Consider the following 21,325-nt stretch of genomic DNA (forward strand, 5'->3'; position numbering starts at 1 on the left):
CTCTGAAATTATATTCAAAAAACACCAAGGAGTTGGACCCTTCAGCTCAGGAGGAGAAGGAGTTGGAGGAAATCATGTTTCTCTTCCTGTTTTACAGAAGGATTGCACTGTACTACAGTGCAGAGAATACAGAGAGGACATACACCACAGACAGATCCTGACCATCATCCAAGGAACAACTGCTCAGCTGTGGAAAGACATCCAATTCCTTCACAGCATTGCTCAACACAGAGAAGGTTGGGCAGTGAAACTATCATCTGGAAATCGGTCAGATCAGAGGAGCTCTGACATATCATCAGATCTGAAACTGGTCAGTGATGTGGAGCCTTTAATCAAAACCAGCCTTTCTGATTCTTCAGCTGTGGGTGATCGATCAGAGTGAGGCCGGGAAGAGGAGGAAGTGGCCCCAGTCATTCTCTGAGCCTCATGAACTCATTCCGACAAGGTGGAAACTGTTCATGTGTGAGGTGTGTAAGGAGGATTCCACAGGCTTACACGATCTAGCACAAAAGCTGCATCACTAAACAGCCACCTGGTGAAAAAAACCATTCAAGTGTGAAATGTGTGACCAGGGTTTCATGCAGTCATCGATGCTCACGAAACACCGAAATATCCATAGTAGGGAGAAGCCATTCATTTGTGGAGTGTGCAATAAATCATTCTCTCGGTCATCACATCTTCGCAATCACCGATATGTTCATACAGGAGAGAAACCGTTTAAATGTGAAGTTTGTGATAAAGCTTTTGCAACATCTACGACCCTCCTGACTCATCAACGCATTCACACAGGGGAGAAACCCTTCAGCTGTCAGGTTTGTGACAGATCTTTCATTCACTCTTCTGATCTGCAGATACACCAAAGGATCCACACAGGGGAGAAACCTTTCAGGTGTGACATATGTGACCAAGCCTTCACACACTCGTTGACTCTTGTGAATCACCGGCGCATTCACACTGGGGAGAAACCATTCAAGTGCAAGTCGTGTGAAAAATCATTCTCACAGTCATCACACCTCCGCTTGCATTTACGCATTCACACTGGGGAGAAACCATTCGCATGCGAAGTTTGTGACAAATCATTCTCGCAACCATCGCACCTCCGCATCCACAAACGCATCCATACAGGGGAGAAACCATTCATGTGCAAAGTGTGTGACAAATCATTCTCGCAATTATCGCACCTCCGACTCCACCAGTCCATGCACACAGGGGAGAAACCATTCACGTGTGAGGTTTGTGACAAATCATTCTCGAGGTCATCACGTCTCCTTGACCACCAACGCATTCACACAGGGGACAAGCCATTTATGTGCAAGTTGTGTGACAAATTGTTCTCACGTTCATCAACCCTCCTCAACCACCAACGCATTCACACAGGGGACCAACCATTCACGTGTGACGTGTGTAACAAATCATTCTCTGGCTCATCAACTCTCCGCATCCATCAACGCATTCACACAGGGGAGAAACCATTCATATGTGAAGTGTGTGACAAATCATTCACTGACTCGTCAACTCTCCGTGTACACCGTCGCACTCACACAGGGGAGAAACCATTCACATGCGAAGTGTGTGACAAATCATTCTCGGACTCATCGACCCTTCGTGTGCATCGACGTGTTCATACAGGGGCCAAACCATTCATGTGTGTCGTGTGCAAGAAATCATTCTCACAGTCGTCAAACCTTAGGAGACACCAGCGTTTACATACAGGGGAGAAGCCATTCAGACGTGAGATTTCTAATTAGGCTTTTACTGACTCCTATGCTTTTGTGAGACACCAAAGAATTCATGAAGGGAGAAGTCCTTTGAATGAGCGGTATATGACAAAGCCTTCACATGATTATTGAGCCTGGAAGTCCTTCACTGGAGTGTTGGTCCACACTGGAGATAAAGTCTTCAGGTGTGATATTTCAACAAAATGTTTGGGACATCATTGAACCTCCTGATATAGCAGACGATTCACACTTTGAAGAACAGGATGTGAGAAATGTTACAAATCTTTCTTGTATTCAACAAACCTCTGCATGTATCAACACATTCACGCAGGGGAGAAACTAGTCAACTGTGAGGTGTGAGACAAAGCCTAGATAGATTTAAACAGCCATCTGCAGTACCAGGGGAGAGGCCCATCCATTGTGTATGTGATTTGCAATAAAACTTCTGTGACAGCTTCTTCCTGTGTAGACACCTGTTTTCTGTGTGTGGTTGTTTAAACAGAAGCGGAGGACGACCAGGTGTGCGTCGGCTACATGGCCCTGCACTTTATATGGAATAGTGCTCTTGATAAACCAGAAGATGCAAAAGATTGGAATCAAGCAGCACTATCCCAGAGTCATCATAGATGTGAATACGCTCAACTGAACCCTTCAAAGATCCCAACTTACCTGACTGACAAATGCAGGTTCAAAGAACTCATCAGATTTCTATCCAAAAGAAGAAAACCGCTATTCATTGCAAATCAATTTTTTTTTAACTGAAGGCAGAAAAGAAACATGAATGACTAAATACACCTCCCTATAACTTAAATTTTACCCCTTTGCAAAATTCCCATAGACACACAAACAGGTGCACAAAGTGATAGGATAAAATACAAATAATAAAGATGGAAGACACAAAATGTCACTGAAGCACAGTTCTGGCACCAATTTGGATTACAGGCACTCATTCGATATTTTCTTTCGACTCTTCGATGATGACATGAGGTTGTGGACACACAGATTGTCACTGCCCCTTTTCCTTTCACAAAGGGAATTTGCAATGTCCTTTTACCTCTGCACTCACAGAACAGAGGCCAAAAAAGATATTTTTTTCCTTCACAGACGAAATGCTCCAGCTGTACTCTCCAAGCACAAAGCTATAGCCACTGGCCAGGAGCTAGTCAACAAATTGTTACTGTGCTGAGTACTGCTGATCACACACAACTAATCTTTGTTCAAAGAACTGATTAAACGTCTGTCACAGGGACTCGAACCCACACAGCAAGGTGTCTATCACTGCTGGACAAGGGCCACATTGTGGATAAACATTTTTATGTTCAAAATTGCAACAATCCATTGTTTTAATGTATCTTTTTTTACTATGTTTAACTCTACCATCCAAAAAAAACACAAGTATTCATTGTAATGTTGAATAGGATTAAGGTGAGTATTGGCCAGACCCCTCACGCACTTCTCCCTTGCCCGAGATATACTCAAAATTGTCTGTTGTGAAGGAATGTTTCAGTAACTGTCCTGATACAGGTTGGAAGCACGCTTTAAGTGCAAGTATGTGACAATGTGAAACATGTTAAAGTCCCTGGTATGAGCTGGAATGGACATCATAAGGGATTGTCTTCAATATACTGCTGATAGACCATTCTGTTTTCATTCACTGAGGAAAGTTTGATTGTTTAGACACTGTTCTGACATGAAAAAATCTTGTGGAATAACCCACTCTTCGCAGGAAATCTTCATCCCTCCCTGAGGATGTTTAACTGGAGTGTTAAACTGCAGTTGTTGTGCTCAAGTCCTGGAGTAGGACTTGAACCCCCAGCCCTCCATCGCAGAGAGCAAAGCTATGGTTCAAGTCCCCAACTCTAGATGAATTCGTCCATGAACGTGGATTAAAGTTGTTGTCGGGCCAGGAATTGTATGCCTGAGGCTGTAGACTCGCAGTACGACCCCACCACAGTTTAATGAGAAACAATCATATCATCAATTGAGTCAAGAAATGATCTTGTAGATGATAACATTTTGCATTGATCACGAAGCCAATCAGATCACTCTTTAATAAAACTATTTCAATTGGTCACAAAAGGTGTACAATGTTTGCTTTAATAAAACCCCTTGAAAAATATTAAGCAACACACTGCACAGATTGAACCACAAATGTTACAGTACAGAAGGAGACCTTTTGGTCCATTGCATTTGAATCTGTTCTGTTGCCTGGTATCAATCTCTTTCCTTTCCCCATATTTCTCCACACTATTTCTATACATATAATCATCCAATGCTGTCTTGAAAGCTTCAAATGAATCTGCCTACACCGCATTTCTAGATAGCTCGTTCTCTATCCTCTATTTGCTCAGATCTATGCCCTCACCATTTTTCTTTTGTGTGTAGAAACAGCTTCTCCTTATGTACTCTATCCAGGTCACTCATGATTTTGAAGACCTCTGTCAAATTTCCTCTCAGCTGCCTTCTCTACAATTCCTGATGAAGGGCTTTTGCCAGAAACGTCGATTCAGATGTTCCTTGGATGGTGCCTGACTTGCTGTGCTTTTCCAGCACCACACTCTCGACTCAAATCTCCAGCATTTGCACTTTCGCCTAATTAATTCTCTTCAGGGATAACGATCCCAGATTGATCAGTCTTCAATCTGTTCTCATAACTGAAGTGTTGCATTCCTAGAACCATGCTTGTAAATCGCTTCTGCATTCTCTTGAATACTTTCGTATCTTTGCTATAATGTGGCACTCACAACTGTACACAATCCTGTACCTGAGATTTGACAAGTGTCTTGCACAAGTTCAATATCATCTCCATGCTCTTGTACTCTATATCCCTAGTAATGAAGTTGAGAACATTGAATGATTTATTTACTGCTCTCTTCACCTGTCCTGACACTTCGATGATCTATGTACGTGTACTTCCAGGTCCCTCTGCTCCTGCAACCTATTTAGAATTATACACCCTATTTTATATTTCTTTAAATATTTAATGTCTCTCAATTAGACTCCATTATTAAGGAAGTAATAACAGGGCATTTGGAAAGTCAAAATGTAACCATCAGAGTCATCATGGTTTTATGAAGGGTAAATCACGTTTGATTAATTAGATAGAGATCTTCAAAGATGAAACAAGTAGGGATGTGACCAGTGGAGTGCCACAAGGGTCGGTGCTGGGTCCACTACTTGTTGTCATTTATATAAATGATGTTAATGTGAGCATAAGAGGTACAGTTAGTAAGTTTGCTGATGACACCAAAATTGGAGGTGTAGTAGACAGTGAAGAAGGTTATATCAGATTACAACAGGATCTGGACCAGATGGGCCAATGGGCTGAGAAGTGGCAGATGGAGTTTAATTCAGATAAATGTGAGGTGCTGCATTTTGGGAAAGCAAATCTTAGCAGGATGTATACACTTAATGGTAAGGTCCTAGGGAGTATTGCTGAACAAAGAGACCTTGGAGTACAGGTTCATAGCTCCTTGAAAGTAGAGTCGCAGGTAGATAGGGTAGTGAAGAAGGCGTTTGGTATGCTTTTCTTTATTGGTCACGAGTGTTGAGTACAGGAGTTGGGAGGCCATGTTGCAGCTGTACAGGACATTGGTTAGGCCACTGTTGGAATATTGCACGCAATTCTGGTCTCCTTCCTATCAGAAAGATGTTATGAAACTTGAAAGGGTTCAGAAAAGATTTAACATGGATGTTGCCAGGGTTGGAGGATTTGAGCTATAGGGAGAGGTTGAGTAGGCTGGGCCTGTTTTCTCTGGAGCATCAGAGGCTGAGGTGTGACGTTATAGAGGTCTATAAAATCATGGGCTTGGATAGGATAAATAGACAAAGTCTTTTCCCTGGTGTGGGGGAGTCCAGAACTAGAGGGCATAGGTTTAGGGTGAGAGGGAAAAGATATAAAGGGGCAACTTTTTCACGCAGAGGGTGGTACATGTATGGAATGAGTTGCCAGAGGAAGTGGTGAAGGCAAGTACAATTACAATGTTTAAAAGCCAACTGGATGGGTATAAGAGTAGGAAGGGTTTGGAGAGATATGGGCCAGGTGCCGACAGGTGGGACTAGATTGGGTTGGGATGGACAAGTTGGATGGAAGGGTCTGTTTCCATGCTGTACATCTCTATGACTCCATGACTGTAGGTGAAGTGGATAATGGGGTCCTGTAGATGTAATATTTCTGGACTTCCAGAAGGCATTTGATAAGGTGCCACAGAAAAGGTTAATACACAAGGTGAGATCACATGGGATGCAAGGTCATATTTTAGTTTGGATAGAGGATTGACTAACCAACAAAAAGCAGAGTTGGGATAAATGGGTCTTTTTCTGTGGCAAGATATAACTGGTGCCGTGCTGCAGGTCTTTGGGCCCCAAGTCTTTACAATCTAGATTAATAATACAGATGTAGGGATCGAAAGTGTGAAAACCAAATTTGCAAATGATACTAAAATAGATGGAATGACAGGAATTTATAATAAAGAAATAAGAAATTTACAAATGGATAAGATTAGGTGAATGGGCAAACATAGATGAATCTATGAAATTCACTATAGAATGGTGAATGCCTGACATTGAGTAAATTTAAAGAGGAGATATTTAGATTTTTAATTAGCGACAGGATGAAGGGTTATGAGGAGCAGACAGAACAATAGAGTTGAAGCTGAGGTGAGATCAATGCAATGATCAGTTTGAATGGCGGAGCAGGCTCTAGGAGCTTAATTACTCTTAGTTCTTCTGTTCTTCGGAACAAAAGTAATCACTTTAAACTTCTCCACATTGAACCTCATCTGCCTCATCTTCCCCCTCCATCAACTTGTCAATGTCCTTTTGGATATAGTTTACAGTTCTTCCACATTTATTGTCATCTTCAAAATTTTAAATGTGCCTTGCACACCAAGGTACAGAAGGTTCATATATATTAGGAAATTCAAGGGACGCAATACTGACCCCTGGGGAACTCCACTCTCGAACTTCCTCCAGCCTGAAAAATATCAATTGACCATTACTCTTTTCTGTCGACTTTATGCCATCTCTTCTAATATTTCTCACGTTTGGGCGGCACTGGAACAAATGCTTTCTGGAAATCTATGTATACCACATTGACAGCATTACTCTTATCGACACTTTCTGTTTCCTCTTCAAAATACTCCATGATTTTCACTTTTAAAATCTGTGCTTACTCTTCCTAATCAACCTACCTTTTTCAGTGAATACTAATTCCATCTGCATAATGTCTTTTTACAAATTTCCCCACCACCAAAATAAGATTAAATAGTTCGTAATTGCTGGGATTATCCTTACAGTCTTTCTCAAACAAGACTATAATATTTGCAAATCTCCAATCTTTTGGCTCCTCCCAAACATACAGGGAATACTGGAAGGTTACAGCCAGTGCCCCCACAATTTCGACCCTCACTGCCTTCACAATTCTTGGTTACATCTTATCTGGTCCCTGTATCTTAACTTTAAGTATCGTTCATTTTGAACCTTACTAATCACAGGCTTTCTTCCTCTGTCACCATGGGCTGGACAATGTCCTTTTTTTAATAAAGACAGGTACAAATTATTCAGACATGCCCTCTGTCTCCATGTGTAAATCCCCTTTTTAGTCTCTGATTAGCCCTACTCCTCCTTTGACCACTCTTACTGTTTAGACACCTACTACAGACTCTGGGATTTCCTTTTATGTTTATTCTTTTCAAAGATTTAATCTTTGCTTTTTCACTTCCTCCCCTATGACTTCAGTATTCCTGTTGATTTTCAACTGGATTTTCTGTCTAACAGCTCTCATAGCACACTATTTTCCCCCTAATGTTAATTTCCATTCTCTTTGTCATTCAGGGGACTCTGGATTTGCTTGTTCTACCTTTGTCATTAAACAGAATATACCTTGACTGTATATGAACCATCTGCTCTTTGAAGGTAGCCCATTGTTCAGTTTATAATTTTCCATTAACCCATGCTTCCAATTAATTCATCTCAGCTCTGTTCTTGCCTGATTAAAGTCAGCTTTCAGCCAATTGTTTTCTTTCTTTGGATTGTTGCCTGTCTTTATTCTATATCTGAACACTATCTGAACTTTCATACGCACTGTCATTGAGTTCAAGTTTCTGCAGCATGGAGCACTTCCTCAACATGTTGTTATCTTGGAGACTTCCCACATATCACAGGTCACACATTCCACTTGACCGACCTGAACTATATATCTTGCTATATCTTAAACTTACTTTGTCTTACTTTGTAAGTTTCTTAATTAGTCTTAAAGTTACTCCATTTACATTAACTTTATTTACCCTTTTAAAAATTCATTGATGAAAATGGGGCGTTGCTAGGCCATTATTAATTGCCCATCCCTAATTGCTCAGAGGGTAGTTAAGAGTCAACCATGTTGTGAGTCTGGAGTCACATGTTGGGCAGGCCAGGTAAGGAGGCAAAAGTGAGGACTGCAGATGCTGGAAATCAGACTCTAGATTAGAGTGGTGCTGGAAAAACACAGTATGTCAGGCAACATCCAAGGAGTAGGAGAATCGACGTTTCGGGCAAAAGCCCTTCATCAGGACTGAAAGCCTTAGGTCTTTGGATTAATAGTCCAGCAACAGTACTAGATTAGAATACTTACAGTGTGGAAACTGGCCCTTCGGCCCAACAAGTCCACACTGACCCGCCGAAGCGCAACCCACCCAGACCCATTCCCTTACATTTTGCCCCTTCACCTACTAGCTAACACTTCCCCCTGTCTTGTTATCCTATTATTCCTTATTATTATTACTACCCTCTCAGGGGAAAAGCAGTGGGATTTTGAAAATACACTTAGGACATCTGTTAGATAGTCTGACTAGAGATGGGCACTGCTAGATCCAATCCTTGGGAATGAAGTGGTTGAAGTGTCAGTGGGTGAGCATTTTGGGGATAGTGGCCATAACAAAGTCATGTGGAAAGTGATAAGGCTAGTACAGAAATTAGGTGTTGAAATGGGGGAAGGCCAAGTTTAATATCATTAGACAGGGTCTGGCAAACACAGCCTGGGAGCAGCCACTTGTTGGTGAGTCTATATTTGGAATGTGGAAGTCTTTTAAAAGTAGTACAGTGAGAATTAACAGTCAGTGTGTTCCTCTAAAAGTGAAAGGCAAGGGTAAAGATAAAGAAGCAGGCTGTTTTTTGCATGAATGTATGAGGTGTAATTAGTAAGTTTGAAGCTGACATGAAAATTGGTGGTTTTGTGATAATGGGATGGATGGTTTCAAGCTACAACCTAATGTTGATCAGCTTAAAATGGGTTGAGCTATGGCAGATGGAATTTAATCCTGATGGATGTGAGGTGCTGCATTTTGAGAGGTCTCATCAGGAAAGGATAGAAACAATGAATGGTAGGTCCCAATGGACCACTGGAGAAAAAGAAGACCTCGTCTACAAGTCCATAGATCCCTGAAGATATCAGCAAAGGCAACCATGTAGTGAAGAAGACATATAGGATATCTGCCTTCATTAGCAGGCTGTAGAATATGGGAGTAAGAAGTCTTGTTACAACTATATAAAACATTGGTTAGGCCATAGATGGAATACTGTGTACAGTACTGATCACCACACTATCGGAAGGATATGATTACACCTGAGAGGATGCAGAGGAGATTCACCAGGATGTTCCCTGGGATGGAAAGTCTCAGTTATGAGGAGAGACTGGAGGGTGGGTTTGTCTTCCCTGGAGCAGAGGTATACAATATTATCAGAGGCAGAGACAGGGTAGATCATGAGATTCTTTTCCCCTTTGCAGATGTATCTAAAATCAGAAGGCATTGTTTAGGTGAGGAGTAAGTGTTTAGAAGGGATCTGGGGAAACAGGTTTTCGACCAGAGGGTGGTAGAAATATGAAATACGCTGCCTGAGACAGGAGTGAAAGCAGATACTCTTGCAATATTTAAGAAACATCCAGATGAGCACCCGAAGAAGGGCTTATGCCCGAAACCTCGATTCTCCTGTTCCTTGGATGCTGCCTGACCAGCTGCGCTTTTCCAGTAACACATGTTCAGCTCTGATCTCCAGCATCTGCCGTCCTCACTTTCTCCTCGAGCACTTAAAATGCCAGGACATAGTAGGCTATGGACCAAATGCAGTTAAATGGGATGAATGTAGTTTGGTGTTTGGTAGTCGATACAGACATGGTGGGCTGAAGGGTCTATTTCTATGTTGTACGACTCGATGTCTATGTCTATATTATAGTTTCCCACTCACTGCTGTTCCCACACAGGTCTGGTGCTGCCTCCATTCCCAAGACAAAGCTTGTGGTTCTAAACACAGCTGAGCTACCATACACAAGGACAACTTCCTCTTGCCCAATGTCAACCTCCTTGAAAAATTGCTCCCACTTTCCCAGTTCCTCAACATTTCTTACATTGCCTAATTGCCTGCTCCAATTGTGTATGAAACAACATGCCAAGATGATAACCCACACTCTGCCTGGACTATACTCAAGGGCACCCCCATCAGACCAGTTGAACTGCATTTTCAGCAGCCTATCATCTGCTCCAGCACAGCTCTGGGTGCGTCATTTGCAACAACTTGGAGCTGAAACTTTGTACTCCTGTTAAAATTGACTATCAGATATTTTAATTGTAAGTTATATCACGCAAAATTGAAATTTATGGTCTTTTAACACTGGTTTCTAAAACATCAGCCAGAAATGACCACACTCCCAGATGGAAGAGTCAGGGTGGTGAGTTTCTGCTGATTGCACCTCTTTGAGGTGGCTCTTCACATTACACTCAGGGCATGAACAGTCATGACTCCATATTTGTGACTCCAGTCTGCATGCTGTGGCCAACAATTATTTCAGCAAACTGTCAATTGTTAATTTCAATTGTGTCACATAAACAGGAGAAATAGTTAAAATCATTTGACATAGTCATAGTTTATTTTTTTACCTCAATAATATTGCAAGGAGTTTCTGCTTTGCTTTTGCATTTTTAATCAAATTTGAAATGCAGCACTTTCTCTTCACCTTTATAATACTGGAGGAGAAATTAGACTAGATTACTTTGCAGAATAAATCACTTCATTAAATTTAAGACAACATTTAGAGAGCAGTAATAGAATTTGCTGGGGTTTTATGCAAAAGCTGCTTCCCCAAGGGCAGATATTGAAGGTCACCCTGGAAGACCCACAGGTTTCCCTGAGCAGAAAGCGATTCCCCTCCTTCATATCACGTGTAATGGGCCATCTGAGAATACCCCATGTGAACCTAATCACACTGGATAATCCCACGATGCTTTCATTGTCAGGAACTCCGACATCACACCCAGATTTGGGGAAGGTGAGGGAGCTGATGGTCGACTGATTAGGGACAAGGTCTATCCTTTCCTTCTGTGGCTGATGCCACAATTTCATGCGGAACAGACTGAGGAGGAGGTGTTTTTTATTGATGTCCGTGTCTGTCCGAGGCAGCTCACAGAAATAAATGGGATGTTAAAGAACTGTCTCAGGTACAAGATGCAGAAAGGCTTCAGTGTGACTTGAATAAGTTGAGTGAATGGTCAAGTACATGGCAGTTGAATGTAATGTACTTAAATGTGTGGTTATCCATTTTGGTAGCAAAGGCAGAAAGGCAGGTTATTATCTGAATGGTGACAGATTGGGAAAGGGGGAGGTGTAATGAGATCTGTTGCTGAAAGTAAGCAGGGCAAAAGTGAGGACTGCAGCTGCTGGTAACCAGAGTTTAGATTAGAATGGTGCTGGAAAAGCACAGCAGGTCAGGCAGCATCCGAGGAGCGGGAAAATTGACGATTCGGGTAAAAGCCCTTCATCAGGAATGGAGGCAGGGAGCATCCAGGGTGGAGAGATAAATGGGAGGGGGGTGGGGCTGGGGAGAAGGTAGCAAAGAGTACAATAGGTGAGACTCATTGAGATTCTTGTGGAGAGAGAAGGAGAACTTCTTCAAGGTAGGCATCCCCCACTTATCTGTCCACCCTGGAGTCTCCCTGTCTCCATTCCTAATGAAGGGCTTTTGCCCGAATCGTCAATTTTCGCGCTCCTCGGATGCTGCCTGACCTGCTGTGCTTTTCCAGCACGACTCTAATCTAAATGCTGAAAGTAAGCAAGCAGGTGCAGCAGGCAGTGAAGAAAGATAACGGTATGTTGGCCTTCATATTTAGAGGATTCAAGTACAGGAGCAAGGACGCCTCACTGCAATTGTACAGGGCCTTGATGAGACCTCATCAAGAGTGTTGTGTGCAGGAAGGATGTTCTAGCTATGGATGGAGTGCAATGATTGTTAACCAGACTGATACTGATCATGGCAGGACTGATGTATGAAGACAGACTGGATCTATTGGGACTATATTCACTGGAGTTTAAAAGAATGATTTGATTTATTGTTGTCAGGTACAGTACAACGAAAAGTGTTGTTTTACCACTTTTGCAGCTTGTATCATACAAAGTGTACCAGGGTCGTACAATAGAATGCAGAATACAAACTTACAGCCATAGAGAAGGTGCAGAGAGAGGGAGAGATCAACATTAACATCTGAGCGGTCCATTCAAAAGTCTGGTAATAATGGCTAAGGAGCTGTTCTTCCATTTATTCTTACGTGTATTTAAACTTTTATATCTTCCGCCCAACAGAAGAGGGTAGAAGAGAGCACAATTATGTTGGCTATTTTCCTGAAGTAGCACAGGGGAAAGGTCAAGGAAAACTACACAATTCTAAAAGGACTAGAGAAAGTAAACTCAGGAAGAATGTTTCCACTGACTGTGGAGTCCAGAACCAGAGGGTAGGCCATTTCAGACAGGGATAAGGAGAAATGTCTTCACCGGTGAATTGTGAGCCTGTGGAATTCTCTGCTCCAGAAAGTTATTGAGGTCAAAATATTAAATGTTTTCAAGAAGGAGGTAGATTAGACAAAAGGGATCAAAGGATACAGAGAGAAAGCGGTACAAGGTACTGAGTCGGATGATAAGCCATGATCAGATTGAATTGTGCAGCAGGTCTGAAGGGATCAATTGTCAACTACAGCTGCTATTTTCAACATTTCTACGAGAGTGAATCAGGAGATTCTGAGAGAGGTGAAGGGAGGTGGAGGGGCACTAGAAGATGTGAATGTTGAGAGTTGGAAATTGGAGCTGAAGAGAGCTGGACCTCTACAGGAGGTGACTGCTAGACAGGGCAGGCTGTCAGGTATCAACTCATAGGGGAGATACACAATGAGTCACAACTTACTTTCTGAGTCATTGAGACAATGCACAAGTCTCATAGAACACTAAAGATAATCAGTCTCCTCTCTTGCTTCCTTCTATGCCACTAATCCTTGTGTGCCTCAATTATGTGTCACTGTCTCCTGTGGCCCTCCTTTCTGTGCATGTGCTAACCCCACTACTGCATACTATCACTGCCTTGGATTCCGTGAGACTTCCTCTTCTAATCTGCTGTGAAAAACATCAGAGGCTACACATCCCATGCTGATGTTGACAGTTTGAAAGCCTCCAAGGATAAAGAATGCTATTCCCACACTGGAAATCTCTGTCAAACATTTACCAGGGGAACTGTGACAGCAGCTGCAATAAGTGAGGTTTTATTCAGTTGGGACAATGACAAGTTTAAATCCCCACCTGATCTGCTGCTCAAAGTCACCTCCATTTCCCCGGTCAGTTTCCCAAGTTTCAGGAAACTCATGTTACTCCAAAAATATTTGGATTGACTGTGAGAGACGTCAATCAGAGAGTCCACCCACTCTGCCCATTGTCTCCTCTTCCTCTTCCAGAGCTGGTTCACTTCCTATAGGGACTGAAAACCAAGTGAAGAGATGGTGAGTGAAGGAGCAGCTTTTATACAAATTGTATCCCATAATATCAACACCAATCTTCAGGCAGTCTGACTATCCTGTGGGTAATCAGGGGTGGAAATGTCCCTTATACTGTGTGAGAAGATCCAGCTGAGAGAGCTGTTTACTCGGTGCTTTGTGCTGAACTGTTTGACTGGAGCTGTGTGTTGGACATTGAGTGTGTTTATTGGAAGCATTTCCCTCTGATTTCCAGGCTGAGTTTTGTTGATGGCTCATTCCTGAATATAAGTAGTATGACTCAATGGCCTGTTTCTCACTGTAATTCTATCAATGTAACTTTCCGTGGTTGGATTTGAACTCTCAATCTCAGGACTGTTAAACCATGAACATAACAATTTAGCTGCATACCGAGAGGCACGTTTATTGAAGTTATTTTAATGTTTTCTTCATAGATTTTTACCTGAAGGCCTCGGCCTTTCCCAAAAGCCTGGCTTGGATTTAATCATTTTTCCCCAGTGCTATGGCTGAGTGCTGAAATTGGGATGTGCAGTCTGAGTGAGTACAGTGTTTCTAATTTCTCAGAATAAACCAGAATCCTTCAACTGGCTACTCTGAAGCAATTTTTTCCTTAACTTTTAGTCCAATGTGGTGAAACCATGTGGATGAACTTTCAAAATCTCCATTGAAATAACTTCCTCTGACTGTGTTTAACATGTAAGGCATACAACTGTGGCATGAACTGAGCACATTGTCATGTGATAGCCTTTTAACACACTGCCTGATTATAATTTCGATCATCCCAACAGCATTTGGGAAGAGAAGGGCTGGAAAGAGAAAACGAAGTCGCCGTATTGCCTGCTGCTGGTCACTGTCCAGGATCCGTGCTGGAAACAGATGGTGTGTGTCTGTCAAGTGAGGAAAAGGAAAGGACTTATACTTTATCCCCCACACAAGCAAAAGCAGACTGCCACTCACTGTGGAACAGTCTCTAAACTAAGGAGTGAGAAGAATTGCACCATATTACACCAGAGAATAAAGAGATGATAGATCCCACAGATAGATGCTGACCATCACCCAAGAAACAACTGCAAAACTGTGGAGATATCTTGAGTTCCTTTGAAGCATTGCTCAACACAAAGAAGGTTGGACAGTGAAACCATCATCTGGAAATCGGTCAGGTCAGGGAGCTTTGATGCTCATCAGATCTGAAATCGGTCAGTGGTGTGGAGTCTTCCATCAGAACCAACCTTTCTCAAGGTTCGGCTGTGAGTGATCGGTCAGGGTGAGGCTGGGAAGAAGTGTGAGTGGCTCCAAGTGTGGTGAGAGCTTCAGTCATTCATTGAGCTTCATGAATTACTGACTCACTCCTAAAGGTGAGATACTGTTAAAGTGTGAGGTGTATGCAGAGTGCTCTATGGGCTCATAAAGATCTCCTAAAACACAAGGTGTATCTGTTGTATAGCTACATGGAAAAGGAACATTTCAAGTGTCAAGTGTGTGACCAAGTCTTTGCACAATTAGCAATGCTCCAGAAACACCAACACTTTCACACTGCGGAGAAGCTATTCACGTGTGAGGTGTGTGATAAAGCATTCACACGGTCATCAAGTCTCAAGGTCCACCGGACAGTCCATACAGGGGAGAAACCCTTTAAGTGTATGGTTTGCAATAAGGCTTTTGCAACATCTACAAGGCTGCTAATGCATCAAACGATTCATACAGGAGAGAGGCTATTTACATGCAATGTGTGCAGCAAATCATTCTTAAACTCATCTGACTTTCGTGTGCACCAACGTTTTCACACAGGAGAGAAACCATTCTCATGCGAGCTGTGCAACCAATCTTTCTCAGGCATATCAACCCTCCGTAGACACCAGCGGATTCACACAGGGGAGAAACCATTCATATGTGAGTTGTGCAATAAATCATTCTCACGGTTAACGAACCTGCAGATCCACCAACGCATTCACACAGGGGAGAAGCCATTCACATGTGAGGTATGTGACAAATCATTCTCACGCTCAGGAACCCTGCGCAAACATCAACTTATTCACACGGGCAAAAAACCCTTCCCATGCGAATTGTGTGACAAATCATTCTTGCAGTTGACCAGCCTCCAGATCCACCAACGCATTCACACTGGGGAGAAACCATTCACATGTGAAGTATGTGACAAGTCATTCTCAGACTCATCAACCCTCCGCAAACACAGCCGTATTCACACAGGGGAAAAGCCATTCACATGTGAGGTGTGTGACAAATCATTCTCGGTTTCATCAACTCTCCGTGTACATGAGCGCATTCACACAGGGCAGAAACCATTGAAATGCGAGCTGTGTGACAGACTATTCTCTGTTTCATCGACCCTCCGCAGGCATCAACACATTCACACAGGGAAGAAACTATTCAGATGTGAGGTTTGCAGTAAAGCTTTCGTAACATCAACAAAGCTTCTAATACATCAGAGGATCCACACAGGGGAGAAACCATTTCAGTGTAAAGTGTGTGACAAGTCATTCTTGTGGCCCTCAAACCTCCTTCGACACCAATGCATTCACACGAGGGAGAAACCATTCAGGTGCAAGGTGTGCAACAAAGCCTTCGCACAATCATCGAGTCTCCTGGTCCATCAGATAATTCACACAGGGGAGAAACCCTTCAGGTGTGAGATGTGCGTTAAATCGTTCTCACGGCTATCGAACCTCCACCGACACCAGCGCATTCATACAGGGGAGAAACCATTCAAGTGTGAGGTGTGTGCCAAATTGTTTTCACAGTCATCGCACGTCCGCAAACACCAACGTGTTCACATGGTAGAAACCACTTAAGAGCATGGTGTGGAACAATTCATTCCCCGCTATGTACACCAACGTTCACATAGTGGAAAAAACATACATGTGTGAGGTTGAGATAAAGCTTTGTGACATCTTTGACACTCCTGAAGGACCAGAGCACTCACTGAGTGGAAAAAAACATCAAGTGTGAGCTTTGTCTTTCATCAAATCCTCTGCACTCCTGATACATTAGTGGATTCACAAAAGGGAGAAACCCTTCAAGAGTGAGGTGCACAACAACTCCTTCTTACACTCATCGATTTTCCACACATATCAACACATTCACACGACGGACAAGCTGCTCAAGTGGGATAAATCATTTTCAAAGTTTTGGAACCTCCTGTCCAATGCGGAGATTTGCCCAGAGAAAGATTCTTCAGGTGTATTGTTTCTGACAAACCTGTCAGCTCTTTCTTTCACCTCTTGAAGGAACATCCATCCATCCTGGTAACAAACCATTCATATGTGAAGTGTGTGATAAGGCTTTCACATCGGCATGTCTCCTGATCCATCAGCACGTTCACACAGGGGAGAAGCCCTGTCAGTGAATTCTGTGATAAAGTTGTCAGACCTCCTGGAATATCAGTGAACCTACATGGCAGAGTAGCCTTTCCAATGTGACTTGTGACAAGATTGTTTCACCTCTTCCTTCACTCTCTAAATGGACTCAGAGCTGGGTCACCTGCTTACTGAGGGCTGTCTGTGTTGTTTCCCCTCCAGGACTCACACAGGGAGAGCTGCTGTTCCAAAGCACTGTCTGTCTCAGCAGGGTCTGTCTCAAACCTCTCCCACCATCCGTCCCATTGATTCAAGAAGGTCATAGTAATCTTTGACCCAATCACCAAACATCACCAAAAGAAGACATCTGTACATATACAAGTTCCTGCTTATGCAGAAGCCATTGTGTCTTGAGAATGGTAGTAGAACCAGTGAAGAAAGAAATAGAGAGAAAAAGATCAGAGGGAATGTGCAGATGAGAAGTACAGAATGAGATAGAGAGAGGACTGGAATAGAGACAGACATTGAGGAAGTTTGGAAGTGGTGGGGATGTGGCTTGGGGCAGGACAGAAAGAGAGAGAGAGAAGCTATGACCAACATTCAAAAATACTCACTTTACACAGTTACAGTGTAATTTATTTAATTATGATTTTGCAACTTTTTTTTAATGTTAGTCCATTATTTGGTAAATTATGTTGTGAGTAAAGCTTAATGTAGAGAGGTTTGGTGTAGAGAAGAAAACCCGTTCTGGAGTATGTACAATTTTGTTCTGTCCCCCTTATGATTTTCTTTCAATGTCTCTGCTACAGAAGTGTCTGTCTGAGGATAGGCTTTTTCTGACTGTCTGTGTTAGGGTGACTTTTGATGTGTTGAAGAGGCCTACATTCCAGGAAACTGCCGCTTCCAGACTAGTTTGATTTCTCAAATTTCTTCAAACTTCAGCTCTAAGGAGCCCCTGAAAATAGAAACATTGCCTTTGAGTAAATCTCAAATAGAGACCTCAGTATTTTGACCACGGTTAGGTAGGGAAATAGGGCTAGAGGTGACAGAGATAGGGAGGGTTTGAGGCCACGGCGCAATTGTATCTGAGCGTCCAGCCCGTTATCTGTTACCAACGACTCTGGGAGTCTATGTATTGCAAAAGCTGCATGTAGTTTTCTATTGTCATCCCAAAGTTTGAGGAATTAACCTTTTGCGTGACCAACCACTTTGAGTGGGTGTCCACAATGACTAAGAGCATTGAGCTCATGAAAGGACCCGCATAGTCAATGTGTGATCAAGCCCAGGGTTTACGAGGCCACTCCCGTGAAAATGGAGGAAGCTGCTGGTGGTAATTTCTGTCCTTGTTGGCACTCTGGGCACTGTCCACCAATGCAACTAAGTCTGCATCCAATCCTGGCCACCGGACATAACCTTTCTCCAGCATCTTCATTTTGGAAACCCCTGGATGACCCTGGTGGAGTCGGGACAATAGCTCTTGCTCCCCATAATAATATGTTGTTTTCTACTGTGATATGGTCTCTTCCGGTCACCCCTTAAGTTATAAATGCTAGAGAAAACAGATTTAATTTGCATAGTTTCTCCTCATAAATCAAGATATTATTCTTGTAAACCTACGTTGCACTCCCTCCAAAGCCATTATATCCTTCCTAAGATCTGGTGCCCAGATCTGCTCACAGTTGTTCAAGTGGTTTTGTATAAGTGCAGCTTAATTTCTGCATCCTTGTATTACGGGGAACAAAGAAATGGCAGAAGAGTTGAATTGGTACTTCAGATCTGTGTTCACTGGGGAAGACACAAGCAATCTCCCAGAAGTAACAGTGGCTGAAGGACATGAAGTGAAGGGAATTTATATTTGCCAGGAATTGGCGTTGGAGAGATTGTTAGGTCTGAAGGCTGATAAGTCCCCGGGGCCTGATGGTCTACATCCCAGGGTACTGAAGGAGATGGCTGTAGAAATCGTGGATGTGTTGGTGATTATTTTCCAGAGTTTGATAGATCCAGGATCAGTTCCTGCGGATTGGAGGGTGGCTAATGTTGTACCACTTTTTAAGAAAGGAGCGAGAGAGAATGCAGGAAATTATAGACCAGTTAGTCTGACCTCAGTGCTGGGAAAGATGCTGGAGCCAATTATAAAGGATGAAATTACGACACATCTGCATAGCAGTAACAGGATAGGTCAGAGTCAGCATAAATTTATGAAGGGGAAACCATGCTTGACTAATCTTCTGGAATTTTTTGAGGATGTCACTCTAAAGATGGACAAGGGAGATCCAGTGGATGTAGTGTACCTGGACTTTCAGAAAGCCTTTGATAAAGTCCCACATAGAAGATTGGTGAGCAAAATTAGGGCGCATGGCATTGGGGGCAAAGTACTGACTTGGATTGAAAATTGGTTGGCTGATAGGAAACAAAGAGTAGTAATAAATGGCTCCCTTTCGGGATGGCAGGTGGTGACCAGTGGGGTACCGCAGGGATCAGTGCTGGGACCGCAGCTTTTTACAATATATATTAATGATACAGAAGATGGTATTAATAGTAACATTAGCAAATTTGCTGATGATACAAAGCTGGGTGGTAGGGTGAAATGTGAGGAGGATGTTAGGAGATTACAGGGTGACCTGGACAGGTTAGGTGAGTGGACAGATGCATGGCAGATGCAGTTTAATGTGGATAAATGTATGGTTATCCACTTTGGTGGCAAGAACAGGAAGGCAGATTACTACTTAAATGGAGTCAAGTTAGGTAAAGGGGCAGTACAAAGAGATCTGTGTGTTGTACACCAGTCAATGAAGGTAAGCATGCAGGTACAGTAGGTAGTGAAGAAAGCTAATAGCATGCTGGCCTTCATAACAAGAGGGATTGAGTATACAAGCAAAGAGGTTCTTCTGCAGCTGTACAGCGCCCTGGTGAGACCACACCTGGAATATTGTGTGCAGTTCTGGTCTCCAAATTTGAGGAAAGACATTCTGGTATTGAGGGAGCACAGCGTAGGTTCACGAGGTCAATTCCTGGAATGGTGGGACTATCTTATGTTTAAAAATTGGAGCGACTGGGCTTATATATCCTTGAGTTTAGAAGACTGAGAGGGGATCTGATTGAGACATATAAGATTATTAAAGGATTGGACACTCTGGAGGCAGGAAACATGTTTCCGCTGATTGGTGAGTCCCGAACCAGAGGACACAGCTTAAAAATAAGGAGTAGGCCATTTAAGACAGAGATGAGGAGAAACTTCTTCACCCAGAGAGTGGTGGGTGTGTGGAATGCTCTGCCCCAGAAGGCAGTGGAGGCCCAGTCTCTGAATTCGTTTAAGAAAGAGTTGGATAGAGCTCTCAAAGATAGTGGAATCAAGGGTTATGGAGATAAGGCAGGAACAGGTTACTGATTGAGGATGATTAGCCATAGAATGGTGGTGCAGGCTCGAAGGGCGGAATGGCCTACTCCTGCACCTATTGTCTATTGTCTATTATCCTTATACTTCATTTCTCGAGATATTAAGGCCAGCATTCCATTAGCTTTCTTGATTATTTTCTGCATCTGTTTGTAACAGTTTAAAGATCTATGCACCTGAACCCCCAAATCTATGGACATCCTGTGGACATTTGACTTCATAGTAGCCTGAATTCTCCTTTTTTGATCCAAAATGGAAAACCTCACACTTGCTTACATTGAACTCCATCTGCCATTTTACCTATTCACTTATCGACACTATCATCGACACTATCTACAGTGTCACCTAACTTTGGGTCGTTAGCAAATATGGAGATATAACCTTCTATGCCATTATCCAAGTCATTAATAAATAATGTAAATAATTGAGTCCCTAACACAGATCCTGCAGGACACGACTGGTCACATCCTGCCAATTTGAGTACCTACCCATTATTCTTCCTTTACCTTTTGGAAGTCCATATAAACAACCACGGACATTCCCGTACCCAGTAGCTTAGTCAGCTCTTGAAAATAATCAATGAGGTTTGTCAGGCATGATATATCTGTCATCAATCTATGCTGGCTGTTCCTGAATAACTGAAAAGTATCAAGTTGTTCAGTTACCCCATTCTTGATTATAGACTCGAACAATTTGTCCACCAAAGATGTTCGGCTAGCTGGTCTGTATGGAGTAACTGAACACCTTGAAAATTTTCATTAATTGACACTGTCGGTTTTACTCGGCAATTTGAGAACCAGGGGAATTGGTATCTGGATTTTTGACAACATTAGGATGACTAGAAGAGGCATGTGTCTTTGGTTTAACTCTTAATGAGATGCTGACAGACTGTCTGGTACATGGGATTAATGATGTAACTAAGCAAAAGCACCCAGTAGCTGAAACCCAACTGGACACTCAGACGCCCTAGTTCTAGACTCCTCAAAGAGGGGAAAACATCCACCATCATCTAGTCTGCCTAGCCCTGGTAGAATTTTGTGTTTTTCAATCTTCTCTCACGCTTTTAAAGTCACGTGAATACCGGCCCAATCCAACTAATGTCTCATAGGCAGTCCT

General features: G+C 42.7%; 3 protein-coding genes and 1 pseudogene across 3 annotated transcripts in view; 3 read left to right on the forward strand and 1 right to left on the reverse strand.

Moving 5' to 3' along the window:
- The window catches only part of LOC140455670 (uncharacterized), a 72,967-nt pseudogene extending 70,792 nt beyond the window's left edge, over window positions 1-2,175 (forward strand).
- LOC140455668 (uncharacterized) overlaps window positions 1-21,325 on the reverse strand; it is a 66,320-nt gene that overhangs the window by 38,407 nt on the left and 6,588 nt on the right. The gene's annotated exons all lie outside the window — the stretch shown is intronic.
- LOC140455639 (uncharacterized) overlaps window positions 724-21,325 on the forward strand; it is a 56,098-nt gene continuing 35,496 nt past the window's right edge. The window contains exon 1 of the mRNA XM_072550613.1: window positions 724-812. The gene's annotated coding sequence lies outside the window, so the exon portion shown is untranslated. The remainder of the gene's footprint in view (window positions 813-21,325) is intronic.
- LOC140455620 (uncharacterized) lies at window positions 14,422-16,320 on the forward strand. Its single transcript, XM_072550561.1, has one exon. The coding sequence runs from the start codon at window positions 14,884-14,886 to the stop codon at window positions 16,309-16,311; it is 1,428 nt and encodes a 475-aa protein (XP_072406662.1). The 5' UTR covers window positions 14,422-14,883; the 3' UTR covers window positions 16,312-16,320.

The sequence above is a fragment of the Chiloscyllium punctatum genome, chromosome 30 (assembly GCF_047496795.1).
Source record: "Chiloscyllium punctatum isolate Juve2018m chromosome 30, sChiPun1.3, whole genome shotgun sequence".
Classification (NCBI taxonomy): domain Eukaryota; kingdom Metazoa; phylum Chordata; class Chondrichthyes; order Orectolobiformes; family Hemiscylliidae; genus Chiloscyllium; species Chiloscyllium punctatum.

Bases quoted from the DNA above. Each gene is read 5' to 3' on its own strand.
- LOC140455620 (XM_072550561.1), top strand. From the start codon at position 14,884: ATGCAGAGTGCTCTATGGGCTCATAAAGATCTCCTAAAACACAAGGTG.